The sequence below is a fragment of the Gambusia affinis genome, linkage group LG22 (assembly GCF_019740435.1).
Source record: "Gambusia affinis linkage group LG22, SWU_Gaff_1.0, whole genome shotgun sequence".
In the NCBI taxonomy this organism is placed as follows: domain Eukaryota; kingdom Metazoa; phylum Chordata; class Actinopteri; order Cyprinodontiformes; family Poeciliidae; genus Gambusia; species Gambusia affinis.
Genome location: NC_057889.1, coordinates 791,907 through 816,781, shown reverse-complemented (window position 1 = coordinate 816,781; position 24,875 = coordinate 791,907). Strand labels below are relative to the sequence as shown.

Here is a 24,875-nt window from a genome sequence, read left to right as displayed (position 1 = left end):
TTGTTCCACTTCCTGTTGTAAAAATGATCAATTCTACTTCCTGTTCCATGTTTATTTTCCTGTTTTGTGTAACAAACAATTTTTTTCTGTGAACTGATGAGATTTTGAAACTTTTCACATTCTTTGGTGATTAAAAAATGTTTTTGTGCAAACTGAAACATTTTTGTCACGAAGACTTAAGGAGCTGAATCACAGCAGGAAATCCTGTCTTGTTGCCATGGCAACGCTGCATTTCTCTTTTGTGGTTTCAGGTCAGGCATCAATGATTAATTTGGCCCTGAGTCGTGTCTGACAGGCGTTAATCATTGATGAGGCCGTTTGTTTTCTCAGCAGGAGGCGACCAATCGGAGCGTCCGTCTGGGACCGGAAGCGACAGGCCAGCCAATCAGAGCGGAGCGGGAACCGGGTCAGACAGCAGCTTACTAACGTAGAGCTGCTGGTAGGAAAGATGAAAATAAATGATCAAATTTAGATTTCATTGGAAGCTTTCCTTCAGTTTTGAACTTTTTTTCATCTAAACTCCATTTGACCTTCGACATGCGCGCACACACGCACACACACACACACACACACACACACACACACACACCTTCACACACACATTTTCACACCTTCACAGTTTGTGGTTTCTGTGTGAAAAAGTAGCTGGATGTTTTATCTGCAGCGGATTTAAATAAAAACGTTGCAGTTTTGCGGCGGCAGGAAACGGTTCAGCAGAAGTTCAACTGACTTCTCCATCAGATCAGCGACGTTTTATTTATTTAGTCAGAATCATCCTGGTTTGTTGCAACATTTAGATTTTCATCACTTTTCTAAATATTGTCATTTTAGTTGATTAAAGTTTAGTTTTATTTTGTTTAATTCAGTTTTAAATAGTTTTTGTGTTTTATAATCATGACTTTAAATTTCAACTTATGACTTTTAAACTCATAATCGCAGCTTTTATTTTTGTAAATGACTTTAAAACTTGTACTTACAACAAAAACTAAAACTCAAAATGATGTATTTCTGTAATTATGACTTTAAAACTTGTAATTAGAACTTCTATCTGTTTTGATGTGCAATAAACTCAAACATTCTGCTTTTATCCAAATTTAATCAGGTTACAAACATCATGGGGTAAAAAGCAGACATCTGAAGTTCAGTTTCAGTTTTTAAGAACGTGTTTTGTCCCAGAATTCATCCATCAGTCCTGAAGCGAAGAGAGGAGTCACAATGTTCATCCTCCTGGTGGTCCGGTCGACCCGGTTCTACTGGAACCAGAACATCTGCTCCACCTGCAGCTGCTGTGGTTCTGAGTCAAACCAGCCTGTTCCCCTCCTGGCCTGTGGGGGCGCTGCACCAACAACCACTGAAGGAAACCTCACAAAAACCTCTGAAGACACTAAGAGCAACTTCCTTCTTCACCAGATGGAAACAAGATGGAGGCGTCAGATTTTATCTCTTTAGTCTTTGGCTGAAGACCAGGAGACATTTCTGCTGCTAGCGCTAGGCTAGCATGTTAGCTTTGGTTGGATTTACCCAGAATGCCCTGCGCTGTAGTCCACTTCCTGTTTTTGGAACTGTCTCTGGTTCCCATGGAGTTCACATTCAAACAGAACCAGACCGAGGTCATTTAGTTCACAGCAGAAGTCCGGTACCAACCGAACCGGACTTTCTTGATAAATGGACTGGAGTTAGGTGTGAACCTTTAGACTCCAGATCCTGCCTGTGGACTCAGCAGTCCGGTCAGGAACCGTTTCTATCTGATCTCTAAGGTCTCTTCTGGTCCAACCGGATGTCTCTCGGTATCGGTTCCGGCATTCAGCTCCAAGGATTTGATCTGGCTGCTGTTGGTCGACGGTCCGTGGCACGCCAGCACGCAGATCTGCGTGAGTCCGCGGCGGCACTCCTTGCGGATGTTGTTGCTGGACAGGACGTAGAGAATGGGGTTGACGGCGCTGTTGATGGTGGACAGGCCGAGGGAGATGGTGTAGGGCGTGTACATGGTCTCCTCAAACAGGCAGGGCGTTCCCACCAGCTGGGGGAACTGGGTGATGACGGCCCGGGCCAGCAGGATCAGGTGGTACGGCCCGAAGCAGACCAGGAACAGCAGCACCACTGCCACCGCCAGCCGCTGGACCCGCCGCTTCTGGTCGCCGTGGAGGCCCGTGCTGCGCTGGACGTTGGTTAGGACGCGGCGGTTGGTGACCGCCAGCAGCAGCAGCGGCAGCAGGAAGCCGATCACAAAGCGGGCGTAGCTGAAGCCCATCACCTTGACGCTCCTCTGGCTCGGCTCGAAGCAGCGCTTCAAGCCTTGGACGTTTCCCTCCCTCATGGTGAAGACGGCGATGTGGCCCACGGCCACCACCAGGACGATAACCACTGTGATGACCACGGCGTGGCACAGCCGCCGCTGACCGCGGGACTCCAGGCTGTAGGCCACCGCCCAGTACCGGTCACAGGAGATGCAGCACAGCAGGAAGATGCTGATGTACATGTTGGTGAAGAAGATGTAGCCCGTCAGCTTGCAGACCGTCGAGCTCCACCGCCATTCGTGACCGTTGTTGACGTAGTCCGCCCAGAGCGGCAGCGTGAACAGGTAGGTCAGGTCGCACAACGACAGGCTCCACAGGTAGACGCCAAGAACGTTCTTCCTGCTCACCTGCTGCCAGGTGAGGAAGAGAGTCAGCACGTTGGCGGGAAGACCGACGACCAGAACGACGATGTAGAGAACCAGCAGCGGCAGCCGGTCGTCCCCATACGGCGTCTCACAGCTGACTGAGCTCTGGTTCCCCGAGGACCCGCCTGTGACGTTCAGCATGGTGGCCAATCTAATCCAAGGGTCTCTTCAGACAACTGGCCAATCAGGAATGGAGTCTGTAGGAAGAAAGCCGATCCCAGGGTTGGCGTCTCCAGAGGCCAGGGTAAGGTCAGCCTTCACAGCATGTGGTCAGCATCTGGAGAGAAAACCAGGAAGGTTTTAAATCTTAAACCCGCCTGTCTGGTGGAACCATAGCTGAATAAAATGATCTGTGGAGTTCCCCAAGGTTCAGTCCTCGGTTCTCTCATCGTCAATATTTATACGCTTCCACTTATTCAAAATCTTAGTCTGTTTTTCTTAATGACTCTTGTTAGCATCTGTTTATCAGCAGTTTGAGTGTCTTTGGCTGAAAGGTGCTATAGAATAAAGTTGCCTTGTTGCTGGTTTTTAAGGTTTTTACGTTCATATTGATCAGAGTGAACCTGTCGGTTTCAGAATCCTAGAGATGGAAGAAGAGCTAACGTTAAACATCCTTCACAAGTAACCGATTTCTGTTTAAAGTCTTCGCTGTTCCTCTTTCTGTCACCTCTTTACCTCACAGCCAGAGAAGTTCCTGTTTCTGCGGAAGTTTCTCTCCTGCAGGTCGTCTGGGTGAATTTGTTCTCATGAGCTGCTGCACGTCTGAAACAGGAAATAAGCAGATTTCAGAACCAAACCTGGAGCTGCTGGTGTCTGTTGCTGTGCTTCTCATGCTTCATGCTAGTCTGTCGATTAAAGGACCAGCATTCAGGACAGACAGGTGAGTCAGACTCACCTGTCTGGATGTAAATAAGAGGTCAAAAAAAGAAGCTTTAAGTGAAATTATCCAAATCATTCTTCTGCTGATGACATTTTTCACTTTCTGATATTAAATCTGATTTATTTTTCTGTTTTAAGTCAAGTTACCATATTGAGTCATTTTGGTAACTGCTGAGGTGGAAATGTCATTTGAGTTGCTGCTGACCTACAAACACCAAACCGCAACATCTGGTGCCTTAAATCATACCTCACTCCCAATTCTTCAACAGTGAGTCTCACTCTACCAAAGAAAACACAACGTTGGGTTTGCTTATGCTAATATCAAGTATTCACTCCAAAGAAAGAACTCCTCTGGGTAAATCGGATCACAATCTTGTTTTTCTGCTCAGTGAATGGATGGACACAGGAAGCTGAAGGATCCCAGGTGGGTTGTTCTGAGGCCACTGATCGGGTCGCTCTGTGCCAGCCGCAGTGAGCTGCTTCGCTAACAACCATCAGCACTGAGCTACAGGAGCACTTAAACTGGAAAACAACCTTCAGGGAGGAAGACGGGACATTATTGAGACTTAAACAGAAGATCGCTGTTTCAGACTGCTACAGGAAATCCTTCCTGCCCACAGCGTTCATCACAACTCTTAGAACAAAATGAGTTTAATTTAATTTTCCTTTGGAAGAAAATTATTTCCAATTTAACTGAAACAATTTTGTGATTTTTATTACAAAAATAAAAACATTTGAGCTTAAAAATGTCCCCCTTTCAGACGTCAGCCGCTGACTCGCCTTCATTTCCACATTTAGAAAAAGGTGACAAACTGCTGACAGTAAAATCTGTCACTTTCACAACAAGCTGCCTCTGCAAAACCTGTCAGGGATTTTTTCTGATTCTGCTGGAAACTTTGAGGTCAGATCAACGTTTTTCTCAGAGTTTGTGTCAGACAGGAAGTGCTTTTATTCTGGCAGGAAGAGTCAAAACCAGACGAGTCTGACATAAACAGGTTTACTGTGGGGTTCTCTCTGCATCAGGAACCAAACTGGTTTTTATTCAACAGATCAGAAACAAAACTTTACTTCACCTGTTGCTGCCTAAAGATGTAAAAACTTCTTCAGAGCAGCAAACAGCAGCTGCTGGTAGTTTCTGATTATTCTGGTTGAAAAGTAATCAAGAGTCAGAAACAGGAAAACCTGTCCAGGTGAACAGTGGTGGGAACCAGCAAGTCGGGTTAGCACCAGCAGAACTTGGCAACACGGAGGTGGAGGTGTGATGATGTGGGCTTGTTCTGCATCTTTATGATCTTCCAATCAGCGAAGCTGTTTTAACTTTTCTTTTCTGCTTCATATTTAATGAAATCTGATTAAACTACCAGATTTCATTAAGTCTGATAATTAAAACCCCAAACTGACAGCAAATGAAAAGATTTGATTTTCATGTAATGTCCAGTCTTCTTTTTCTTTTCCTTCTCTTTCTTTGGTGTAACTGTAAAGTTTAATCAATTCAGAACGGATCAGTTTTCTGAGAAGAAAAGAGTCATTCAACTGCAGTTTCCTCTAAACATAAATAGTGACGGTCGTCTCGTTGCTGCAGCCGTTTTCTTCTCCTCTGATGGTTTTAGACTCACTGATCCTGCAGATACAATAAAATGCTAACTTGGCGCGGTGGTTCTCAAGCTGCGGTGCTGGTGTGTTTCTGAGGACGTTTTGTTTCCGTGTGTGAAGCCGATGAAGTGGCGTCACTGAACGGTGGGAGTCGTTTCTTCTGTTGCGTCATCTCTAAACTTCTGTTAAGGAATGAGCAACATCTTCCTGTCAAGTCCAGCCTGGGGGTTTTCCAGCTGTTCTGCTCAATAACCCGGCTAACGTCTGCTAGCATGACAGTTCAGTACAAAAATAAACCTCAATGATGAAAACTAAATGAAACTCCAGTAGCAGCCAGTTCTGCAACAATTCTGGAAAGGCCTCTGACTGAAGATCGTTGCTGTGTGACGGCTTCATGACCGTCATGCTAACAGCTCAGTAGCTAAAGAGTAGAGATGATTTCCAGCAGAGAGATGCTGGAGTAGGACAGACGATGGACGGACCTTCCTCCTCTGAGGTTTTTCTTTTCAAGGTTTTATTTAATTGTTCTAGTCTTTATTCGATAGTGAATTGACAGGAAAGAGTTAATGAGAGAAGGGGAAAACATGCGGCAAAAGTCGCCAGGCCAGGAATTGAACCTGTGACGGCTGTCCTGAGGACTGAGGCCTCCACAACCGCTGCGCCACCACAACGCCCACATTTCCTCTGAGGTTTGGGCTCAAAGTTCAGGCTCCTCTTTAACGTTTTTAGCAGCGATGCTCTGAGCAGCTGCTGTCTGCTAATTGCTGCTGGCTAGTCTGAAGGAGCGGAGTGGGGGAGGAGCTGCGCCTCAAAGGCGGGGCTAAGTCCACCCAGAGTTTTACAGCTGAATGGTTTCCATGGAGATGAATGGAAGAATCGAAGCAACACTCCAGTTTGATTTGATGAGGAGAAAAAGTTTAAAAAAGCTGATTTATCAAGTTCCAACAGAACCTTCAGAACCCGGTGGAACCAGACTGGGAGTGCAGGAAAATCTGGACCAAATGGATCCACATGGCTGGTTCTGGTGTCTTATTATTATTAATTATTATTATTATTATTATTATTATTATTATTATTATTATTATTATTATTATTATTATTATTATTATTATTATTATTTACCTTTAACTTCTGACCAGATGTGGGAAGTAACTAGTTACATTTACTCAGTTACATAAAGAAACTTTTTGATTTTAAAAAACCTTTAGGAGTATTTTTACTATACTGTAAGTTTTACTTTCACTTTAATAATTTTATTATGGAGCATCACAACTTTTAAATATCCATCCATCCATACATGAATGATCTTTTAGTGATTTTTCCACGGTTGGTTTTTAAATAAATAATGTAAATAAACTTGAATTTTTCTTTATGATCTGCAGGGAAAAAATCATTTTCTATGTTGAAAATCTACGTAATAACTTCATGCAGAGGAAAACATTTCTGTACAAAGAGATTAAATATTTGATTGGTCATTAATGGACATTTTATGTAGTTTATCAACCCAACTTTTGTAAAAACGCTTCAGTAAAAGATCTTATTGAACATGAACGTTAATTTTTGTCCTTTTTTCCGTTTTTATGTAATTAAATGATCCAAATGCTGAGATCAAATTCAGATTCTAAGCTCCATAAATTTGTGTCAAATTAATTTGACTTTTTTCAATGAACAATAGATGGTGATTATCAGTAACTGATTTAATAACTTTTCTTTACATAACGAGGTAAATAAACACTGAAATGATCTCAAGCTGCTTTAATATTTCAGATAAATGAGAATCATGACGGTAAACATGTTGATTAATATTTAATGAGCTTCATCTCTTCTCTTTGTTTCCTCAGATTTTCTCATCATTTCTCAGTTTTATTGATATGAACCAATAAAGCTGATCGATCAGCCTGCGTCCTGCTGCTGGAGGTAAAAACTCACCTGTGAAGCTGCGCGTGGTTCGTCTCTGCGCTCGCGCCGCTCCTGAATGAAGCCACGGTCCCGTCCCTTCACAGAAACGGCCTGGGTGACGTCACCGCCGTCATGATGCCCCTCCTCCTCCCGGTCTTCATGTTTGAGTCAGCAGCGGGAAAACGCTGCCGCTGCGCCACCTGGTGGCTGCAGCTGGCGCAGCATGGAGACGGCCTGACCTACGGTTACCATGGTGACCTGAGATGATTTACTCCTCACCAGCTGCGGTTCTGTTTCTGCTGTTTAATGGACCCAGTTGGTGACAGGAAGTGGCGGCCGGTCCGAGGCGTCGCTGGCCGGTCCTTCCCACAGTCGCCCCGTGCTTCCAGGACGAGGAATTCCAGGTAACTCTGGATTTTATTAGAACTGGAACTCATGTTATGATTTGTTCATCAAATTCAAAATATTCATAAAAGTGCAATAATTAAAGCTGCAGTATTTAAGTTTTATAAAAATGCACCAAAAACAACCAATCAGAGGCAGGAGGCGGGGCTTAGCGCTGTTAGTCAATCTGTGAATGCGCTACTAGATGTGCTAATCAACTCATCGCTACAAAGAAGCTGATTGTTCTGTGTCCAAGCAGATGAACATAAAATTGAGTGGAAGGAAGACGTGAGTTGCATCAGGGAGATCTGGAGCTGCGACAGGAAATCTAATCCGTTAACTTTATAGAAAAGAACAAAATCTCTTCAGAAACTCAAAAAATGTGTTCAGCTGGCCTGTTGTGATCTTCTGAATTTTCTTTACTTGTAAAACGACAAAAAAAAAAAAAAAAAAAAAAGAAATTCTAAATATTTTCCTCTGTGATGAAATATGACTATTTTTAATCTGTACCATGTTCTGGGTCAGAAAATGTCCAGTTTGTTTTGTAAAATGTCTTGAAATGAGATTTTCTGTGAATTTTGCTGTTAAAACAGAAACATTAAAACCTTTTAGCAACACATTAAATATAAAGTATTCATAGAGTGTGTTCTATTCTGTTCGTTTCCTCCAGTATTATTAAATTAACAGTTTCTGGGATGTTCAGGTGAGTTCACCTGGTTGAGGCTGCTGCCCTCTGCTGGAGCTCTGACGCCACTGCAGCCTTTATTATCGACCTTTGTTCATTTTTCTTCTGCTGTTTTGATTTTTAAAAAATCACTTTATTTCTTCACACTTCATGTTTTTAACAGTTTTCCTTCTATAAGACACAGACATGGTTAATATGACGTAAACATGGACTCAGAACCAGAACCGGTTCTGACCCGACTGGACCATCACGTCCTCTCTCTCTTTCTGTTTTTACAGTTTTGCTCTTTTTATTTTGGATTTTTAAAGTTTTCCAGGGAACGGTGACAGAAGTCTTGGCGACGATTTGGCGGGAAGTTTTGGCTCCGCCCACTTTCTGCTTCGTGGCGATTGGTTTGCCGACTCAAACAGGAAGCTGGCACTTGAGTTTCACAATAAAAGTCCTCAGTTTTTCCATCGGATTTGCTGTGAACGAAGAAGCAGACCAGATGAGTCACGTGACCAAAACCGTAACACTCTTCCTCCTCCTCCTCTTCCTCACCTGGTTGCTGAGCAACTCGTCGATCTTCTGCTCCTCCGCCGAACCGCGCTCCACCTTCTTCCGGTACTCCGCCAGCTGCTGCCGGTCCTTCATGTCTCGGTACGTCTGATTAACCGACAGGCAGAGGAAACGTCAAAGCCCCGCCCCCTGCATTTTCATTGGTTTAAACGGCTACGGCCAGCAGCCAATCAGAGAACTCACGTTGATGACGATGTCGTGGCATTTATGCTTCTGAGCCAATCCGATCCTGAGCTCCGCGTCGCTAACGAGTCCCACGTATTCCTGTAGCACCTGTTAGCAACCGACAACGTTAGCATGGAGTATGGCAGGCCATTTTAACATAAAATCAGTTTAATATGACTATCTGTATTTACATTCTGCATTTTAACTGTCCAGAATGGAAATTTAAAATATCTTGAATTAGAATTATGACTAGTTAAAACTAAAAACGAGATCTTGAAATTACTTTATGACTAATGATAATTTAGCTGAAGATTTTCTAGTTAGTGATTCTTTGTAGATATTGTGAATTGAAGCTTACATACAACTCAACAGTAAATCTTCTGTTGTTCCTCCAGGTAGAATGTAATTCTGTCTGGTTTCTGTCTAATCAAATTATAATTAGAGACAATTTAATTTAACAATATGTAGTCATAAAGCAATTTCAGTTTGTTGAATGTAAGAGCAGTAAAACTGATTGTATGTTAAAATGGCTTGCCGTACTTAACACCATCAGCATTATGGTGCTCCGCCCACTCACCTGCGTGGGGGCGGAGTTTTTCTGCAGGATGTCGACGACGCGCTGGAAGCTGAGCGGAGATTTCTTCTTGGAGAAACCGAGCCAGTTCCTGGAGTTAAACATGGCGTCCACGTCCGTCCAGTTCTTCAGCTTGGCCCGCGCCGCCAGCGCCGTCGTGAAGTACTGCTTCTCCGAGATCTGAGGGACAGCGTTAGCGACCCGGCAGAGGTCAGAGGTCAGAGGTCAGAGGATAGAGAGAAAACTCGCCTCACCTTGAATGTCTGCCGGACGTTGAGCGGGCTGCTGAAGGTTCCCTGAAGACAGAAAAACAGGAAGTTCAGCTGATCCAAATCCTCCCAGTTAACCAGTTGGATCCCAGTTGGGCCTGACCTCCGACTCGTTGTAGTGGTAGAAGCAGCAGTAGTACAGGGTGGTGATGAGCGGCATGTTGAGGATGGAGGCTTTTCTGGGAAACTTCTGGAAGACTTCCAGCTTTCCTTCCCGCTCCGCCTTCCGGTCCGCCGCCTGCAGAACCACAGGGAGCATCAACAGGTGGACTGGGAACAGACTGGGAGCAGACTGGGAGTAGACTGGGAGTAGACTGGGAACAGACTGGGAGTAGACTGGGAGTAGACTGGGAGTAGACTGGGAACAGACTGGGAGTAGACTGGGAACAGACTGGGAGTAGACTGGGAACAGACTGGGAACAGACTGGGAGTAGACTGGGAACAGACTGGGAGTAGACTGGGAACAGACTGGGAGTAGACTGGGAGTAGACTGGGAGTAGACTGGGAACAGACTGGGAACAGACTGGGAGTAGACTGGGAACAGACTGGGAGTAGACTGGGAGTAGACTGGGAACAGACTGGGAACAGACTGGGAGTAGACTGGGAGTAGACTGGGAGTAGACTGGGAGTAGACTGGGAACAGACTGGGAACAGACTGGGAGTAGACTGGGAACAGACTGGGAGTAGACTGGGAGTAGACTGGGAACAGACTGGGAACAGACTGGGAGTAGACTGGGAGTAGACTGGGAGTAGACTGGGAGTAGACTGGGAACAGACTGGGAACAGACTGGGAGTAGACTGGGAACAGACTGGGAACAGACTGGGAACAGACTGGGAACAGACTGGGAACAGACTGGGAGTAGACTGGGAGTAGACTGGGAACAGACTGGGAGGAGGTAGACTGGATGCTTTGCTTCACTCGCCTCAGGATGCTTAAGTCTTACAGTGCAACAGAATAACTCAGCTAATATTCTGACCACTTGGGGGCGCTTGTCTAATATTTATGATGTACAGTCAGAACCAGTCTGACCCGGTTCTGACCCGGTTCTGACCTCGATGATGATCTGCCGCTCCAGCAGGGTGTAGTGATCCTGAACATGATTTCCGTCTTCGCCGCCAAACTGGAGGCTGGAAACCAACGAAACTCATCAGAACGTAAACAAACAAACAAACAAAGACTTCCTGAATTATTTATAATTTCTTCCATTTTCATTTTTCTTCTACACATTCCTCGTCGTTCCTCCATACTTGCATTCATTCCTTCCCTCCTTCCTCACCTGAGGCAGCTCTTCAGGAAGTCCCGCCTCTTGTTCTCATCCGCTATGTTCTTGTAGTCTTTATACTGCAGCAGCTGTTACCATGGAGACACAGTCAGGTGGGCTCGTCCGTCTCTAACGAGCGTTTAACATCACCGTAAACAAAATAAAGAGTAGACCCCACAATGGAAATACGGCGGCCATCTTGGAGAGGTCACCCTCCCCACTTTGCTAAGCTAACAGCAGAAGATGCTTCAGCACTGCTGGATATTTCTGTTCAACACTAACACTGTTTAGTATCTTACTAAAAAACTAAACATGATTTGATGTCTGGTTTATAAAATGCTCATCATGCATCAAATAAAAACATTCTGCTAATATTATTTTATTCTGTTAACCCCACTAATAATGTTTAAACATAATGAACCTTTTAAAAAAACAAACATCGTTCTACACATGGCTATGACAGCTTTGTGAATCTGACTTATGATTGATTAAATGTGTTATCTGCCAAACAGAAAACACAGAGTAGAGCAGATGACCCCTCCAAGATGGCTGCCCTGCAGCAGGTCAGCGTCCATCGGGCGACTAGTCTTTACAGCTGACGACTTACAGCGGCTTCCTCCGTCCGGCCCAACGCCCTGAGGAGCAGAAGAAGAAGAAATGAGATGCAAGCAAAGAAATGGAGTTCGGGTGAGTCCAGGTGAGTCCAGGTGAGTCCGGGTGAGTTTGGGTGAGTTCGGGTGAGTCCGGGTGAGTCCAGGTGAGTCCAGGTGAGTCCAGGTGAGTCCGGGTGAGTCCGGGTGAGTCCAGGTGTGTTCGGGTGAGTCCAGGTGAGTCCGGGTGAGTCCGGGTGAGTCCGGGTGAGTCCGGGTGAGTCCAGGTGAGTCCAGGTGAGTCCGGGTGAGTCCGGGTGAGTCCGGGTGAGTCCAGGTGAGTCCAGGTGTGTTCGGGTGAGTCCAGGTGAGTCCAGGTGAGTCCGGGTGAGTCCAGGTGAGTCCAGGTGAGTCCAGGTGAGTCCGGGTGAGTCCAGGTGTGTTCGGGTGAGTCCAGGTGAGTCCAGACCTCAGCAGCTCCAGCAGCAGCCTCTGCTCTCGGTTCTCTGTCAGGTAGTGGATGAAGTGCCTCAGCGCCGTCTGCCTGGACTCCAGCTCCCGGAATAAAACCTCTGAGCAGAAAAACCCAAACGGTGAGAATGTGACGTTCAGCCAGCGGCAGCAGAACCGACGGAGAGACAAACCTTTACACAGCGTCCTCTTCAGGTAGATCAGAACCTGCAAACACAAACAACTTCAACAAGTCGGCAGGAAGTTTTCACTCTACTACTAAATCAGCTGATGATTATTTCAGTAATGATTAATCACGATTAATCGGTTCAGCCTGACTATTAATCCATCTAAAACTCTCGGGAATGTCAGCCTTAATTTAGATATATTTTCTAAAATATTGCCAACATAAAACACAACTGTTAGCCTTTGCTAGCTGTATGTTAGCATTTTACTTCCACAACTGGTTTATTTTGATTCTGATCATTTTTATGATTCATAACTTGTGGATACATGCTGGTTTATAAAACTGGATCATATTTTTAGTAATAAATATAACAAAATGTTGCTATTAGCTAGCTGGAATCTGCATCATTTTCTATATCAGAAATGATTTTGATTTGATTTTTCAAATTAATAAATGTAATATTGATTATATGAAAACTCTTTAAATAAAGTTTTGACACTTGAGTTTTGCTAACAGCAAATGTTCATCAATAAGCTAACATTAGCCCAAATGATGATTTAACTGATTTAATTAAATTTCTGTTAAAGATTTTGCTGCTTTTCCTCATCAATAATGTTGACAAAATGTTTTTTATTAAGTCAGAACCAGCAGCTTTGTGTGACCGGGTCGTTATAAATAAAGTTTTTGGGATCGGTGACTTTACGGCAGTGATGGCGTTCCCGTCGTGGGCGGCGACGGCCAGGTCCAGCAGCAGCAGTTTGTCCTGCAGGGAGCGAAACTTCTCCAGAGTCACGCCCTGCGGGACACAAACAGGGAGGTTCTGGTTCTGGTTCTGGTTCTGGTCGGCCCGCTGGGCGCCCGCCGCCGGGTCGCTTACCTTCCCCTGCTGCAGCCTCTGAACCGTCTCCTCTGCCGACCAATCACTGATCAGATCCTAGTGACATCATCAAGAGAAATGAAGAGGAAAACAAAAGAAAGCAGATGGCAGACTGTAATCAGATTACACTGTAATCAGATTACACTGTAATCAGATTACACTGTAATCAGATTACACTGTAATCAGATTACCTTGTACTCTGATTTGGGTTTCCGGAGCTCAGGAGTGTAGAGGCGTAGCGACGAGTCGCCAAGGACTGAAACAGAACAACGTTAGCATCGCTACGTGACTCTCTGACTCGTTCGTTCGTCTGACTCACCGTCGTTGAAGGTCTGCAGGTTTCCTCCTTTTGGTTTCCCTGGAAACAGAGCAGAGGTCGGTCACATGACCACTGGGTGACAAATCGATTTCATTGATTAATCAGAATTTGGGTTGGTCCAGATTTGATTGTGCGTGATGTCCTGTTGACCTGCTAGCTCCGCCTCCCGGTCACGTGACCTGCTAGCTCCGCCTCCCGGTCACGTGACCTGCTAGCTCCGCCTCCCGGTCACGTGACCCGCTAGCTCCGCCTCCCGGTCACGTGACCTGACCACAGCCTCACCTTTGAACAGAGAACTCAGAGAAATGCCCGACTGGCTCTTGCTGAGCGACGGCGTTTCTGTGGAGATCTTGGGGAAGGCGGGCTCTCTGTCTGCCCTCTGATTGGACGCCGCCAACTCTTTGACTGACCATGATATACCTGAGCACACAGGAGTCACAGGTGAGCAGCCAATCAGAGCGGAGGACCCCCAACAGGTGGGAGGGAGGTGGACTTACTGCCGACAGGTTCTCCGCTCCAGCTGACCCGCTCCCAGTCTTCCTCACCGTCTTCGGCCAGCAGGGGGCCGATTCTGTTCACCGCCTTCTTGGTCTCCTTCAGCTGAACTCAGCCAACAAAACCACAACAGGAAAGTAAAATGTGATGTTCAGCTGAGCAGTAAGGAAGTCAAAATGAAAAAAATCCTGATTAAAAATCTAACACTTGATAACTTTAATCTGTGAGGAGGAAAAAAAAAAAGATAAAAATCTGAAAAGTGTGGCAGGCATTTGTATTCAACCTGACCATTGTTTATTGTAAAACAGCAGAACCTCAGATTGATAGAGAACATATGAGAAATCTTGCTACAGTGGGTCTAGACTTTGACTAGGCCATTGAAAGAACATTTAATTTTTTAATTGCATGTTATGTTTTTAATCATTTAATGATACATATATAAATAATTACACATGTATATTTCATTGTACATTTCATTTTGTCAAACCTCACAGCTGTTGGTCGACACCATTAAATACACTGAGGGTTTTCCATAGAACCGGAGGATCTGGACTTTTAGCAGCTTTGTTTCTGTTTTTGTCCCATAAACGGAACCCGAACCTGTCCTCGCTCTTTTGGATTCTGGTTCTGGTTCCGGTCTTACCGCGCTCAGCTCATCATCTGCATCATCGAAAGTGAAGGCGTTGTACTTGCTGCTGTTCCAGTAGTCTTCCTCGTCCGCCTTACTCTTCATCATCTGGACACACAGAACCAAACCGAGCTTACAGAACCCTTTCCGGACCAGTGAACTCACACACGGTCCGGTTCTGCTGCTGACACTGGACCCGACGCTGTGATGATGCGTTCAGGGCCAGCAGTTTATTCTGACAGACTGTATTTTGATTTGTTAGCATGCTAGCAGGCTAACAGAAACGTCACAATCTAAGTGGTTTTTCCCGCCGTGACAAACCGCAGGAACGGTGACGTCATCTTGGGGTTTAGTGACGTAATAACAGGCTTCATAAAAACCCGCTGGATATGAAACAATTATCGATCAGGATCGATCAGCTGTTATTACCTTGTTCACCTGACGTTGCTCCTCAGTCTTTTTCCGGATTTCGACGTCAGTTTCCGGGTGCGCAGGGGCTTCTGGGAGTTGTAGTGGATACACGCTGCCTTCCTTAATAGAAACAAATATTGTTGTTCTTCTTCTTCTTCTCTTGATGTTATTGGTGCTACAGGAACAAATCGTTCCTCTTCATCTCTCTCCTTTCTTATTCCTGAATCATGACCTTTGACCTCAACTGAGGTTTTATTTTTACTATTTGTTTATTGATTTTGTTTCAATTAAACAATGACACACAGAGCAACAACTGTCCACAAGGAGAATCACTGACATTCTGACAAAGATGAACAGATACAGGATGAAAAACAAATTTACATCCCAATCTTTGGATTTTTGAGCAGCATTTAACGTGACAGTATAAGAGACCTGATTCAGTTATTGTTTTCTAGAAATCTGGTCCATTTGCTCCGTCTGTTTTTGTAACGGTTCGCTTGCAGTCGAACGTTAATTTTTCCATTTTGAGGGTTTGGTCCACCAGTTCCAGCCAGTTCTTTAGCGTTGGTGTTGGTTGGTGGTTTTTGGCTGTAGCACTGAAGATTTTTAATAAATATTTGTCACACATGTTCAAACTCTCAGCAATAACATGGCGGGTTGTTGAAGTTTAAGATCCAAAATTGTTTCAATCTTACTTGGAAAACAATTTTATTTATTTTTTATCTTTCTGGTTCTGTATGAAGCATCGAAGCTGCTTTTGTTTTGTCAACCTGTTTTATTTTGAAAGTCTGTAAGGTGAGCAGCAGCTCAGGTTTCAGCTGCTGTAAGAGTCGCTGTGAGTCAAACCTCAGACTGACGGACTCCCAGTCCAGTTCTGGTCCTCTGGATCGATCCGGTCCGGAGTTTATCCATCGTCGATGGCCAAGTGGGGGGAAGGGGACCCTCGGTGGATCGTTGAGGAAAGAGCGGATGCCACCAACGTCAACAACTGGCACTGGTCAGTATAAAGGCTTTTATTTTGAAATTCTATCTTTAGAGAGTTGAAATGTTTTCACCTTTAAAGGTTGTATGAAAGTTTCTAAATGCTAATATGAAGACAAATCCTGCACCTGAAGGCAGAAGCTGTTGATGGAAACGTCTCCATGCTGGTTTCCATGGTTACGCTCAGACAGAAGCAGAACCCTCCAGAATGACCCGAGAGGTAAATCTGGAGCGGTTATTTTAGGGTGCAGCGTTAGGAGACCCGGCAGCTCGGCACATGTGCAGATATTTTTAACAGCTGTGATGTCAGAGGTGGGCGGAGCCTGTCCGCTCACTCCGGCTTCCCTGTCAGGACGGAGCGGGACGTCACGGCCTGGTCCTCGAACCGCCTCCGTCAGCTGCTGCTGGGCGTCCGGGTGGAGGGGTCAGAGGGCGTCTGCGAGGTCACAGAGGTCAGCAGGCTGGATGGAGAGGCGTCCATCAACAACCGCAAAGGAAAACTCTTCTTCTTCTATGAGTTCCAACTGAGGGCCAACTGGTTAGGTCTGTGATGTCACTGATGATGCAACGCCACCGAGGCCCCTGATAGGGCGACACTGATGATGTCATCAATCCAGGGACGTCCTGCAGTGGACTGAAGTACCGAGGGACCGTTGACGTCCCCAACCTGTCCGATGAGAACGATGAAGACGACCTTGACGTGAGTCAGTTGACCTTCAGGCTAGCTCTCGTCCAGCTGCCTTGTTGACGTTGCGTTGCTCCGTTTGGTCCAGATCTCGGTGTCTCTGTGTAAGGACCAGCCCAGCACCCCACTGCTGGACCTGATGAAGAGTTCTGGTGGTACGGAGGTCCGCAGGGTTCTGGGTCAGTACGTCCGTGACCTTAAATCAGGTCTGCTGCACACAGACAGTCACCATCAGGTATTTAGGTGGGAACAATCAACATCACAGCAAAGGTGACCTTTAACCTCTCAGATTTCAGTCAGGGGATGATCCTTCCCACTGCTGACGGGCAGAAACCATCCACACCTGTGGCGAGCAAGAAGAACCAGGTCAAAGCCGCTAAAACTCAGGTACAGTCCACCTGTTGTCCCGACCCGGCTGATTCTGACTGGACCTGAACATCGTCTCCGTGTCGTCCTCAGGTTAGCTCAGATGCTAGGCGCTCATCCAGCCCGGCTACCTGTCCCACAGGTGTTCACATCCAGACCTGCAGCTTCGGCCTGAAGGAAACGTTCCAGACCTCTGCTGAAGAACTCTACAGGACCTTCATCAACCAGGAGGTACCGACCCACACGGACCCAGCTAAAGAATCACCATGCGATGCTAACTAAATGTTAGCTGAGTTTACCCGGCAGCGCTACACCATCCCAGCGCCGGTGGGGCCAGATATCCTACCAGCAGGGCACTTAGCCAAAGCTAACGCTAACGTGCTACATCATCACTGAGGTGGCCAGATTCTGACATCACTAAAACAAAGTATCAGCAGCAGAGTGCCCCCTACTGGCCGACATCCTGCATGTCTTAGATCTGACCTCAGAACCAGGTTCTGACCCGGGAGGGCGCCATCTGATGCGGTTCTTCTGCGCTCTGTCCAGTTTGTCCAGGTCTTTACGCGCTCAGCAGCGACTGTTGACGCCCGGCGAGGAGGAAAGTTCCTTCTTCTTGACGGCAGCGTCAGTGGAGAGTTCACAGAGCTGGTGAGGTCTCGGTCCTTGTCGGACATAAATTTGTTCCATGGTGACGTAACCAGATGGTTTCTCTCTGAAGGTACCAGACCAGAGGATTGAGATGAGGTGGCGCTTCAGGACTTGGCCCAGCGGTGAGTCTGATGCCATGAAGTGCTGCTGCTGCTGCTGCAGGACGCCTGAGTCCTCTGGTTGCTCCATCAGGGCACTACGCCTCCATCAGGCTGGAGCTGGTAGACGGAGGAGACGAGACGGAGCTGCAGCTGGAGGGCAGAGGAGTTCCTGCTGGAGAGGAGGAGACCACCAGGGAGGGCTGGAGGCGCTTTTACCTGCAGGCCATCAAACAAACCTTTGGATACTGAGAGGGCCTGAACCCAGAGGAGCCTCAACGGCTCCAACTGAGACTGAAAAGTCTTTAACGTTTCTGGTTTTGCCTCTGGAAGGTCAGTTAGCATCCTAAAGGAACATGAATGCTTTCATAAAATCTGCTGCTCATTTCTGTCCAAGGTGGGTCCAGAAAGTCGGTACCTTGATGGGCAACTTCTACTGAAAACCACAATGAAGAGCCTGAACAACGAATCTGTTCCAAGTGTAACTTTTTACAGTGTTTGTTCTGAGCTAATGGAGCTATTCCTTAAGGAACCAGCTAGCTATGCTAACACTACAGCACTGATCATGAACATCAGTTCTGCTAATGCTAAAGTGCTACAGAAATAGAGTTTAGTGGAAGCTAATGCTAATCTAACTTTAACCAATAAGATTTTATGTGGAATGAAAACAGATCTGTTGTATGTCAAGCAATTAAAATCAAACAGATTAAAACCTTTCAGCACCAATTTCATTTTGACATTATAATTTACATATTTTATAATGATATTGCAGTTCTATATATTGTGTTTTAAATAAACATAGAATTTAAAAGTAGAATAAGAGGAAATGAAATAGATATACTGTATAAACAGACTTCAAAATAAGAGCATGAGAATTGCAAATTGATGGATGTAAACCAGGAGTAGAAAAAGTGATCTTGGTCTTTCAAAAGAAAGCTTTCTTATACTTTTCAAAATAAAGGTTTTACAGTGAGATAATTGTGTTTTATGACGATCATATCTGCCATTGTTTATAAACAAATAGAGCTTGTTTGTTTTTCATTGTGATTCAGTAAAACGTTAACAGATCCATCACACGATTAGTTTTGCTCTTCTAGTCTTTTCTCTTTTCAGCTGGTGACGGTTTTATTTCTTTAAGCTGCAGTTCGGTCTTCAGTAACATTTAACAGAATGAGTTGTTCAGCTCCAAAGTGTTGTTAAACTTGCACAATAAAATGAGGAAAAACTCATTTTTAAATGAAATTGAAACGTGACAACATGTTTAAAAAAACCTTTTACATGAAAAATGTAAAAAGAACAGGAATCTGTTCCTCCTCAGCTTTAGTTGGACAAAACATTTGATCTATTTTTAATTGCTTTTAATTAACTATTTGGACGTACTGATGTTTATTGTCTTTTGCTTTCTTCTGCACAGCACAGTGTGATTTATTTTGAAAGATGCAATGTAACGTAAGTGACATTTTATTTCTACAGTAGCTTTCACAGACATGTAGACCACAGAGCGTCACAAAGACAAACAAAACGAGTTTATCCTGGTTTTCCTCCTACCTGTGGAAAAGGCAGCGTGTCTTCCTGGATGTTGAACTGTTGCTGCGGGATGAGCCAGAACCCAACCGAACCCAGGAAACGGTGTCCATTTGGACAAAAGAAACAAATACAAAATGTAAGAGAACATGTGGAACTGGAGCAGTTGTTTCCGCAATGCCGCCCCCTAGTGGCTGCCAGACCGAACAGCGTCGTCTCATATTTATAGATTCTGTATTTATAAAAAATATCAGCATGAAAAACTGCAGTCAGTCCACATGAAAAATAAACTGTTGTCCTCTGGCAGGAAGACCTCTGAGTGATAATATAAACTAAATATTAAGTTTGTAAACTAAACACTCGGCTTGTTTAGCGTTACAATTAAATATTTAGTTAGGAGCAAAACCATTTAGCTTGTTAACTAAAGAGTAACAATCTTTAGACTAAAGTAAAATATTTATTAAACCCATTTTCATTTTCAGCCAAATATTTATTTATGAATGAATAAATTTGACTTTTTTCCTCCATTTTTCTCTCATAACAGTCAAATGATCCAAACTGTTGCTGTCAACCGTTGCCTCTTTCGTTGCACCTCGTGTTTTGCCCTCCTGTGTTTCTCCTGCAGCTCGGCTGATTCTGGCTGCAGGAACCGAACCAGGAGAAACGTTTCAGCCGGTCAGAAAGTGAAGCTTCGTCAGATGGAGGTGAGATGTGATCGGACCCATACGGTGCCACAGCGTGGCCCGCGGCCCGGTCCAGGCCCGGTTCAGGCCCGGTCCAGGTCCCGGTCCGGGTCCGGGTCCAGTCCCTGTCCGGTCCAGGTCCCGGTCCGGTCCAGGTCAGGTCCGGGTCCGGTCCAGGCCCGGTCCGGGTCCGGTCCAGGTCCCGGTCCGGTCCAGGTCCGGGTCCGGTCCAGGTCCGGTCCAGGCCCGGTCCAGGTCCGGTCCAGGCCCGGTCCGGGTCCGGGTCCGGTCCGGTCCAGGCCAGGAGGCGTGCTGACGGGTAACATGTTGCATCGCAGCGTGACTCTGTGAACCGATGACGTCGAGCAGAACCAGAAATATCACAGGCAGGCAGGAGTCCACCTTCACAAACATTTTTCTGTTTTTATTTTCCTTCCAGGAAAACGTTTGTTTGACCTCCAGCTTTAATAAAAGTTCAACGTTTGTGGAATAAAATCTGATTTCTGTGGAGATGAACGAAGAAATACAGAGAAGCTGCAGATTATAAGGAAAATAATCTGTTTATCTTTTACAAGAGAAAAAAGTTCTGTTTTGAAAATGTTCATTCATTTATCAATGTCAGTTTCAAGTTGAACATTTAGTTGGTTTACTAGCTAAATATTTACTTTCACACTGAGTTTGACACTAAATGTTTAATTATAAACTAACATTTATGAATGAATGAAAATGAGGCTGAATCAGGATAAATAACTGATTATCGCAGATCATTTTTTACTTTTTTAACTTTCAAACATCAGCAGAGGTTTTTATTAACGGATGGTTTTTCTGTTTTGATGAGTCTGAATTCGGTGTTTCTGCAGATCCTCAGGGTGACATCATGACCGTTTCCATGGTTCTGGCTCCGGCTCCATCAGCTGTGAGGAACAGTTCGGCCACCTGGACGCCGCCATCACTGCACAGCGTCACATGACCGACTGTCAGCTGCTTCACATTCTGATGCTAACCGCTAACTGAGGCTTCCTGTGGTCAAACCTCCATTGAAGCAGCTGGTCCAACCGGGTCTGCAGGGTTCTGGACTCTCATGTTTCGGTTCCAACCACAGTTTGGGCTGCAGAGGTAAAATCCAACCGGCCTGTTAGTCCATAAACTTCTGACTCTTCCTGATTATCTTTTCCATTTCTCTTACATTTCTGGCCGTCTGGATCTGTGGTTATTGATTATTTAGATCCAAACTGAATATTTAGTTCTTCAGTAGCTAAATGTTTAACTAAATATAATATAAATATTTAGCTTTCTAAGTAAATATTTGGTTTGAATCTGTGACATTTATTAATAAATGAATCACTTGGTTAACTTTGAAAATGAACCCATTGATTTTTCAGACAGAATTATTTTGATTATTTCTGACTGTAACTTTTCAGACATCATGTTGTTTTGACCCGTTTGGTTTTTAGGACCTTCTGCTCCCAAACAGCTTTTATTTTGTAATCCAGGCTGAGAATCAGGTTTTAATCATGGCAGTGAAAACACACTGCGGCTCCACTCAGACCTCAGCAGGATGGGACTTTTCCAGTAAACAACTTTATCTCCGTCCACATCTGGGACCAATTTCACACACAGTACAAAATATGCTGATTCACAATTTACACCTGCTTTTGTTTTTTTGTATTTTCCTCGGGTCCAGAGAGGAATCCAGAAAGAGTCCAGTCAGCAGGTTTCTGGTGCCAGCTGCTACCAGGAAGTGTTTGGCTGCAGTTTCCAGCCCTGAAGGTGCTCTTCGCCTGCTTTCATTCACTAATGGCTTTATTTTTCATAAATCTCTGCGTCAAAATGACTCACTGCACTTTTTCTTTTCCTGGGTTCCAAGTTTTTCTGAACTCCTTCCAGGAAACGGAAGGACAGTTTTTAATTCTCCCAAACAATCCCAGATGTAGTACCTCGGACGGCCACTAGGTGTCAGTGTGAAACTAGCTCTGCTGTGGTTCTCTTCTTCTCGATTTAGAGTTCTTTTCTTATATTTAAATGTATTTTGTTGAAAATTAAATTAAAAGTTTTTTGTTAATATAATTTAATTCTGTCTGATTATTTCTGCGCCTCCCTGCAGGGGGCGCCGTAGCGCCTCCAACTCCTCATCCTCTTCACCTTCATCCCTCTGATTTCTGGTTTTAGCAGTTAAATGTGGACGGCTCTTTATGAGGCCGTCTCTCTGCTCCTCTTCCTCAGATCTCGTCTCTTCTACTGGATTTTTCTTTGGCTTCTTTTGTGACGCTACATTTGACCGTTTTCTTGTCTTTTCTCCTTTTCTCTGTTTTTTATGCTCAGCCTCTTGTTTCCTCAGTGTTCATGTAAAATATCGTCTTTATTTTTCCTTTTCTGTCTTCATATCTTCTTTGTCCATCTCATCTTTTCCTGCATGTTTTTAATTTATCCTCCTTAATCTCTCTTTGATTCTCCATCTTGTAATTTAATTTCAGCTTCCTGATGCCTCTTGCTTTATTATTACTTTAAACTACGGTGGCCAGCAAGGCGAAAATGCTTCGCAAACGTCAAAACTCCAAAACGCACAAAAACAAATCGAAGAGGAAAATGTTCGCCACTAGGGGGCGTAACAGCAGGAAGTGCAGGAGAGAGTCTGAGGAAGCAGGAAAAAGGTGGCATTTATTTATTATTTTATATTCTATGTAGGTTTTTTGTGTCAAGTAAAAGTTGCAGAAGTCTTTGTTGCGTTCTGTAATTCAAGGCGGTTGAGGCTAACGCTATCTAGCTGCTACCTTTGCTAACTAGTTGGCTAGATGTTTGCGTTTTCGTGGGTAAGTGGAAATTTATCGGCAGTTAGCTGGACGACGTTGTTCTTCGCCAACCTGAGGCCAGTAGTATTTTTTAAAGTGTTTGGCGCTGCGGGGGTTAAACATCGCTAAATACGAAACTTTCCTCTGTAGATTTCAGTTGTGACATTGGTCTTAAATTTAATCCATAATAGTCTTTAAAAGTCTTAAATTTGTATAAATGAAATCTGCGTTACAGAGAGTCAGTGGCGATGAAAGGTCAAAGGTAAAGGTTGGATTTTGTTTCTGTCTTTAAAAACAAAATATTTAAATTTAGGTGATTTTTCAATCAGAGACGTTTTTCCGTCTCTCAGATCCGTTTGGACCGAAGCATGAAGAGCCGACGCCGCTTTGTTTTCATCCCTGGTAGCTAAAAATGGAAAGTTGTTTATCCCAAAGAGCAGATGCCTCTGCGACACACACACACATTAGCAGGGTGTGTGTGTGTGTGTGTGTGTGTGTGTGTTCTGCCAACCTGTCCGTCCTCCCTGTGTGGATCCGGAGGACGAACCGAGCCGACCCAGAACCGTTGGCGGGATCGGACCGCTTTCAGGCCAGCTTTTCCCTCTTTCTGTAAAGTCTCCTCTCCTTGGTTACGGTTGCTAAGGAGGACAAACAAAAACCGGGCCGCGTCGGCCTCCATTGAAAACACCTGCTGGTTTAATTGAGTCATATTTCAGAAATCTGCTGCCGGTGTGGCGGAGAAACGACCCGCTGCTGCATAAATCATCATCACAAGCAGAAAACAAGCAGTTTGTTTTCCTCCAGATTTTTACTGAAGTTCATCTGATCTGCAGAAAAATCTGGAAGAAATGAAAGGTGGTGATCACTGTAAAACATTCCAGACGATAAATTGTCCCAGAAGTTATCGTGATAAACAATCATATTGTCTTGAGATCATTTCCAACTAATATAATCTTGTAAGAACTCATTGTCAAAATCAATAAACTTTAATTTCTAACAAACATTTAACACTGGAACTGGAAGACATTTTAAATAACCAAAATAAAAGAAAACAAAATGAAAAATAAAGAAAGAAACAAAATTATCTTTCAAAGAAAGTTGAGACAAAACTGGAGATTTTTAACGAGAAAACAATCAATTATGCAAATGAAATGATTCATCATATAACTGACTGATTGATTGATTGATTGATTGATTGATTGATTGATTATTGTGATGCGTCTGGCCCTAGACTGAACAGATTTCTCTGGTCTAAAACTCAGCAGCTCCAGTTTTTCTCCTGGCCTCTCTGTGACTCACCTCAGCATGAAAACTGCTTATCGTCCGTCTCTCCATATCCGCTCTGAGTGACGAAGCTTTAATAAGAAAGGCTCGTTCCTCACTCAGCTGTGATGTCAGAGAAGTAAACTGCTTTATCTTTGGAGTTCATTACAGCTGGAAAATGGTTGCAGCTCATCACGCATCACACACACAGTCACGCGCGTCCCGCCGCAGGCTGTTTGCTGCTCACCATCCTAACATGGAAACCCGCCGTCGGGCCACGCGGAGCGGAGCGGAGAGCTTTTCTTTCCCAGGGAGAAGTCCCGGTCCGGCCCGTTAGCTGCGGTTCCGACAGCGATGGCGTGACTCTGCAGAATCAGTTCCAGTTGTTAAATCACATGCTTGGCCACTTTCTCTGCGTAATTACCGCCCGCTAAGCTCGTTGTAATAAATCATAATGGTCCATGTGTGGAACGAGGAATGTGAAATTATACAGTGAAGACCTGGAGGGCCGCTGCTGGTTTTCCAGCTTATTTTGATTTTGGGGGAATTTATGACGCCTGGATATGAGAGGAGCTCATCCTGTGTCTGCTGCTGAGGCCGGTTCTGAGGCGGTTCTGAGGCCGGTTCTGGTTCCTCTTCACTTCTACATTCCAGTTTTATTTCAGATTTTGTTTCTGTTCTTTATAATGAAATTATTCAATGTTTTGACGTTTGGTTGAGGTTCTCTTCATCCCTATCAAAATGACTCTATCTCACAAAACTGCAGCGGAAAACCTTTTTGACGAGTGGTAATGCTACTACTGGTGGAAACCACAAAGAAGACAACAGGAAGCAGAAGGAAAATTTGGATTTTTAACAACTTATCATGTGAACAAATTTATTTACATGAGATTTTAATCGCGTTTCTGATTTAATGGAAACACTGCAATTGTTAAATTGTGTAACTTCCTT

At 44.6% G+C, this 24,875-nt stretch overlaps 3 protein-coding genes and 1 long non-coding RNA gene across 10 annotated transcripts; 2 read left to right on the top strand and 2 right to left on the bottom strand.

Annotated features, from left to right (window-relative positions):
* Positions 1 to 1,076: 1,076 nt before the first annotated feature.
* On the bottom strand, positions 1,077 to 7,977 carry gpr132b (G protein-coupled receptor 132b). The gene is made up of 3 exons (XM_044107048.1): positions 7,064 to 7,977; positions 3,338 to 3,424; positions 1,077 to 2,939 (listed from the first exon to the last, which is right to left on the bottom strand). Exon 3 carries the CDS (start codon positions 2,801 to 2,803, stop codon positions 1,742 to 1,744), a length of 1,062 nt encoding a protein of 353 aa, XP_043962983.1. The 5' UTR covers positions 2,804 to 2,939; positions 3,338 to 3,424; positions 7,064 to 7,977; the 3' UTR covers positions 1,077 to 1,741.
* A 219-nt stretch (positions 7,978 to 8,196) lies between these two features.
* Positions 8,197 to 23,283, bottom strand: vipas39 (VPS33B interacting protein, apical-basolateral polarity regulator, spe-39 homolog). 3 transcript variants are annotated; one of them, XM_044107042.1, is made up of 21 exons: positions 23,173 to 23,280; positions 19,214 to 19,255; positions 14,906 to 15,007; positions 14,492 to 14,584; positions 13,851 to 13,953; positions 13,636 to 13,773; positions 13,354 to 13,392; positions 13,226 to 13,290; positions 13,035 to 13,091; positions 12,861 to 12,953; positions 12,165 to 12,198; positions 11,990 to 12,092; positions 11,538 to 11,565; positions 10,946 to 11,019; positions 10,721 to 10,796; positions 9,772 to 9,906; positions 9,654 to 9,695; positions 9,403 to 9,579; positions 8,844 to 8,933; positions 8,643 to 8,747; positions 8,197 to 8,566 (listed from the first exon to the last, which is right to left on the bottom strand). In XM_044107042.1, the coding sequence occupies exons 4-21, from the start codon at positions 14,582 to 14,584 to the stop codon at positions 8,546 to 8,548; spliced, it is 1,473 nt and encodes a 490-aa protein (XP_043962977.1). In that variant the 5' UTR covers positions 14,906 to 15,007; positions 19,214 to 19,255; positions 23,173 to 23,280; the 3' UTR covers positions 8,197 to 8,545. The 3 variants fall into 3 exon arrangements, 2 of the variants coding, with proteins under 2 accessions (XP_043962977.1, XP_043962978.1); XM_044107043.1 differs by lacking the exon at positions 14,906 to 15,007; XR_006369674.1 differs by lacking the exon at positions 8,197 to 8,566 and having other exon boundaries at positions 9,366 to 9,579; positions 23,173 to 23,283.
* Positions 15,019 to 19,194, top strand: LOC122825589 (activator of 90 kDa heat shock protein ATPase homolog 1-like). 5 transcript variants are annotated; one of them, XR_006369675.1, is made up of 10 exons: positions 15,019 to 15,884; positions 16,221 to 16,411; positions 16,486 to 16,568; positions 16,642 to 16,759; positions 16,843 to 16,940; positions 17,013 to 17,150; positions 17,466 to 17,567; positions 17,638 to 17,689; positions 17,760 to 17,998; positions 19,139 to 19,194. XR_006369675.1 is itself a non-coding variant. In XM_044107046.1 (9 exons), the coding sequence occupies exons 1-9, from the start codon at positions 15,805 to 15,807 to the stop codon at positions 19,156 to 19,158; spliced, it is 1,164 nt and encodes a 387-aa protein (XP_043962981.1). In that variant the 5' UTR covers positions 15,019 to 15,804; the 3' UTR covers positions 19,159 to 19,194. The 5 variants fall into 5 exon arrangements, 4 of the variants coding, with proteins under 4 accessions (XP_043962981.1, XP_043962979.1, XP_043962982.1 ...); XM_044107046.1 differs by having other exon boundaries at positions 16,642 to 16,732; positions 17,638 to 17,998; XM_044107044.1 differs by having other exon boundaries at positions 17,638 to 17,998.
* Positions 20,389 to 22,501, top strand: LOC122825592. The gene is made up of 3 exons (XR_006369676.1): positions 20,389 to 20,988; positions 21,557 to 21,642; positions 21,740 to 22,501. It is a non-coding gene; the product is annotated as an uncharacterized LOC122825592 (long non-coding RNA).
* Positions 23,284 to 24,875: the final 1,592 nt, after the last annotated feature.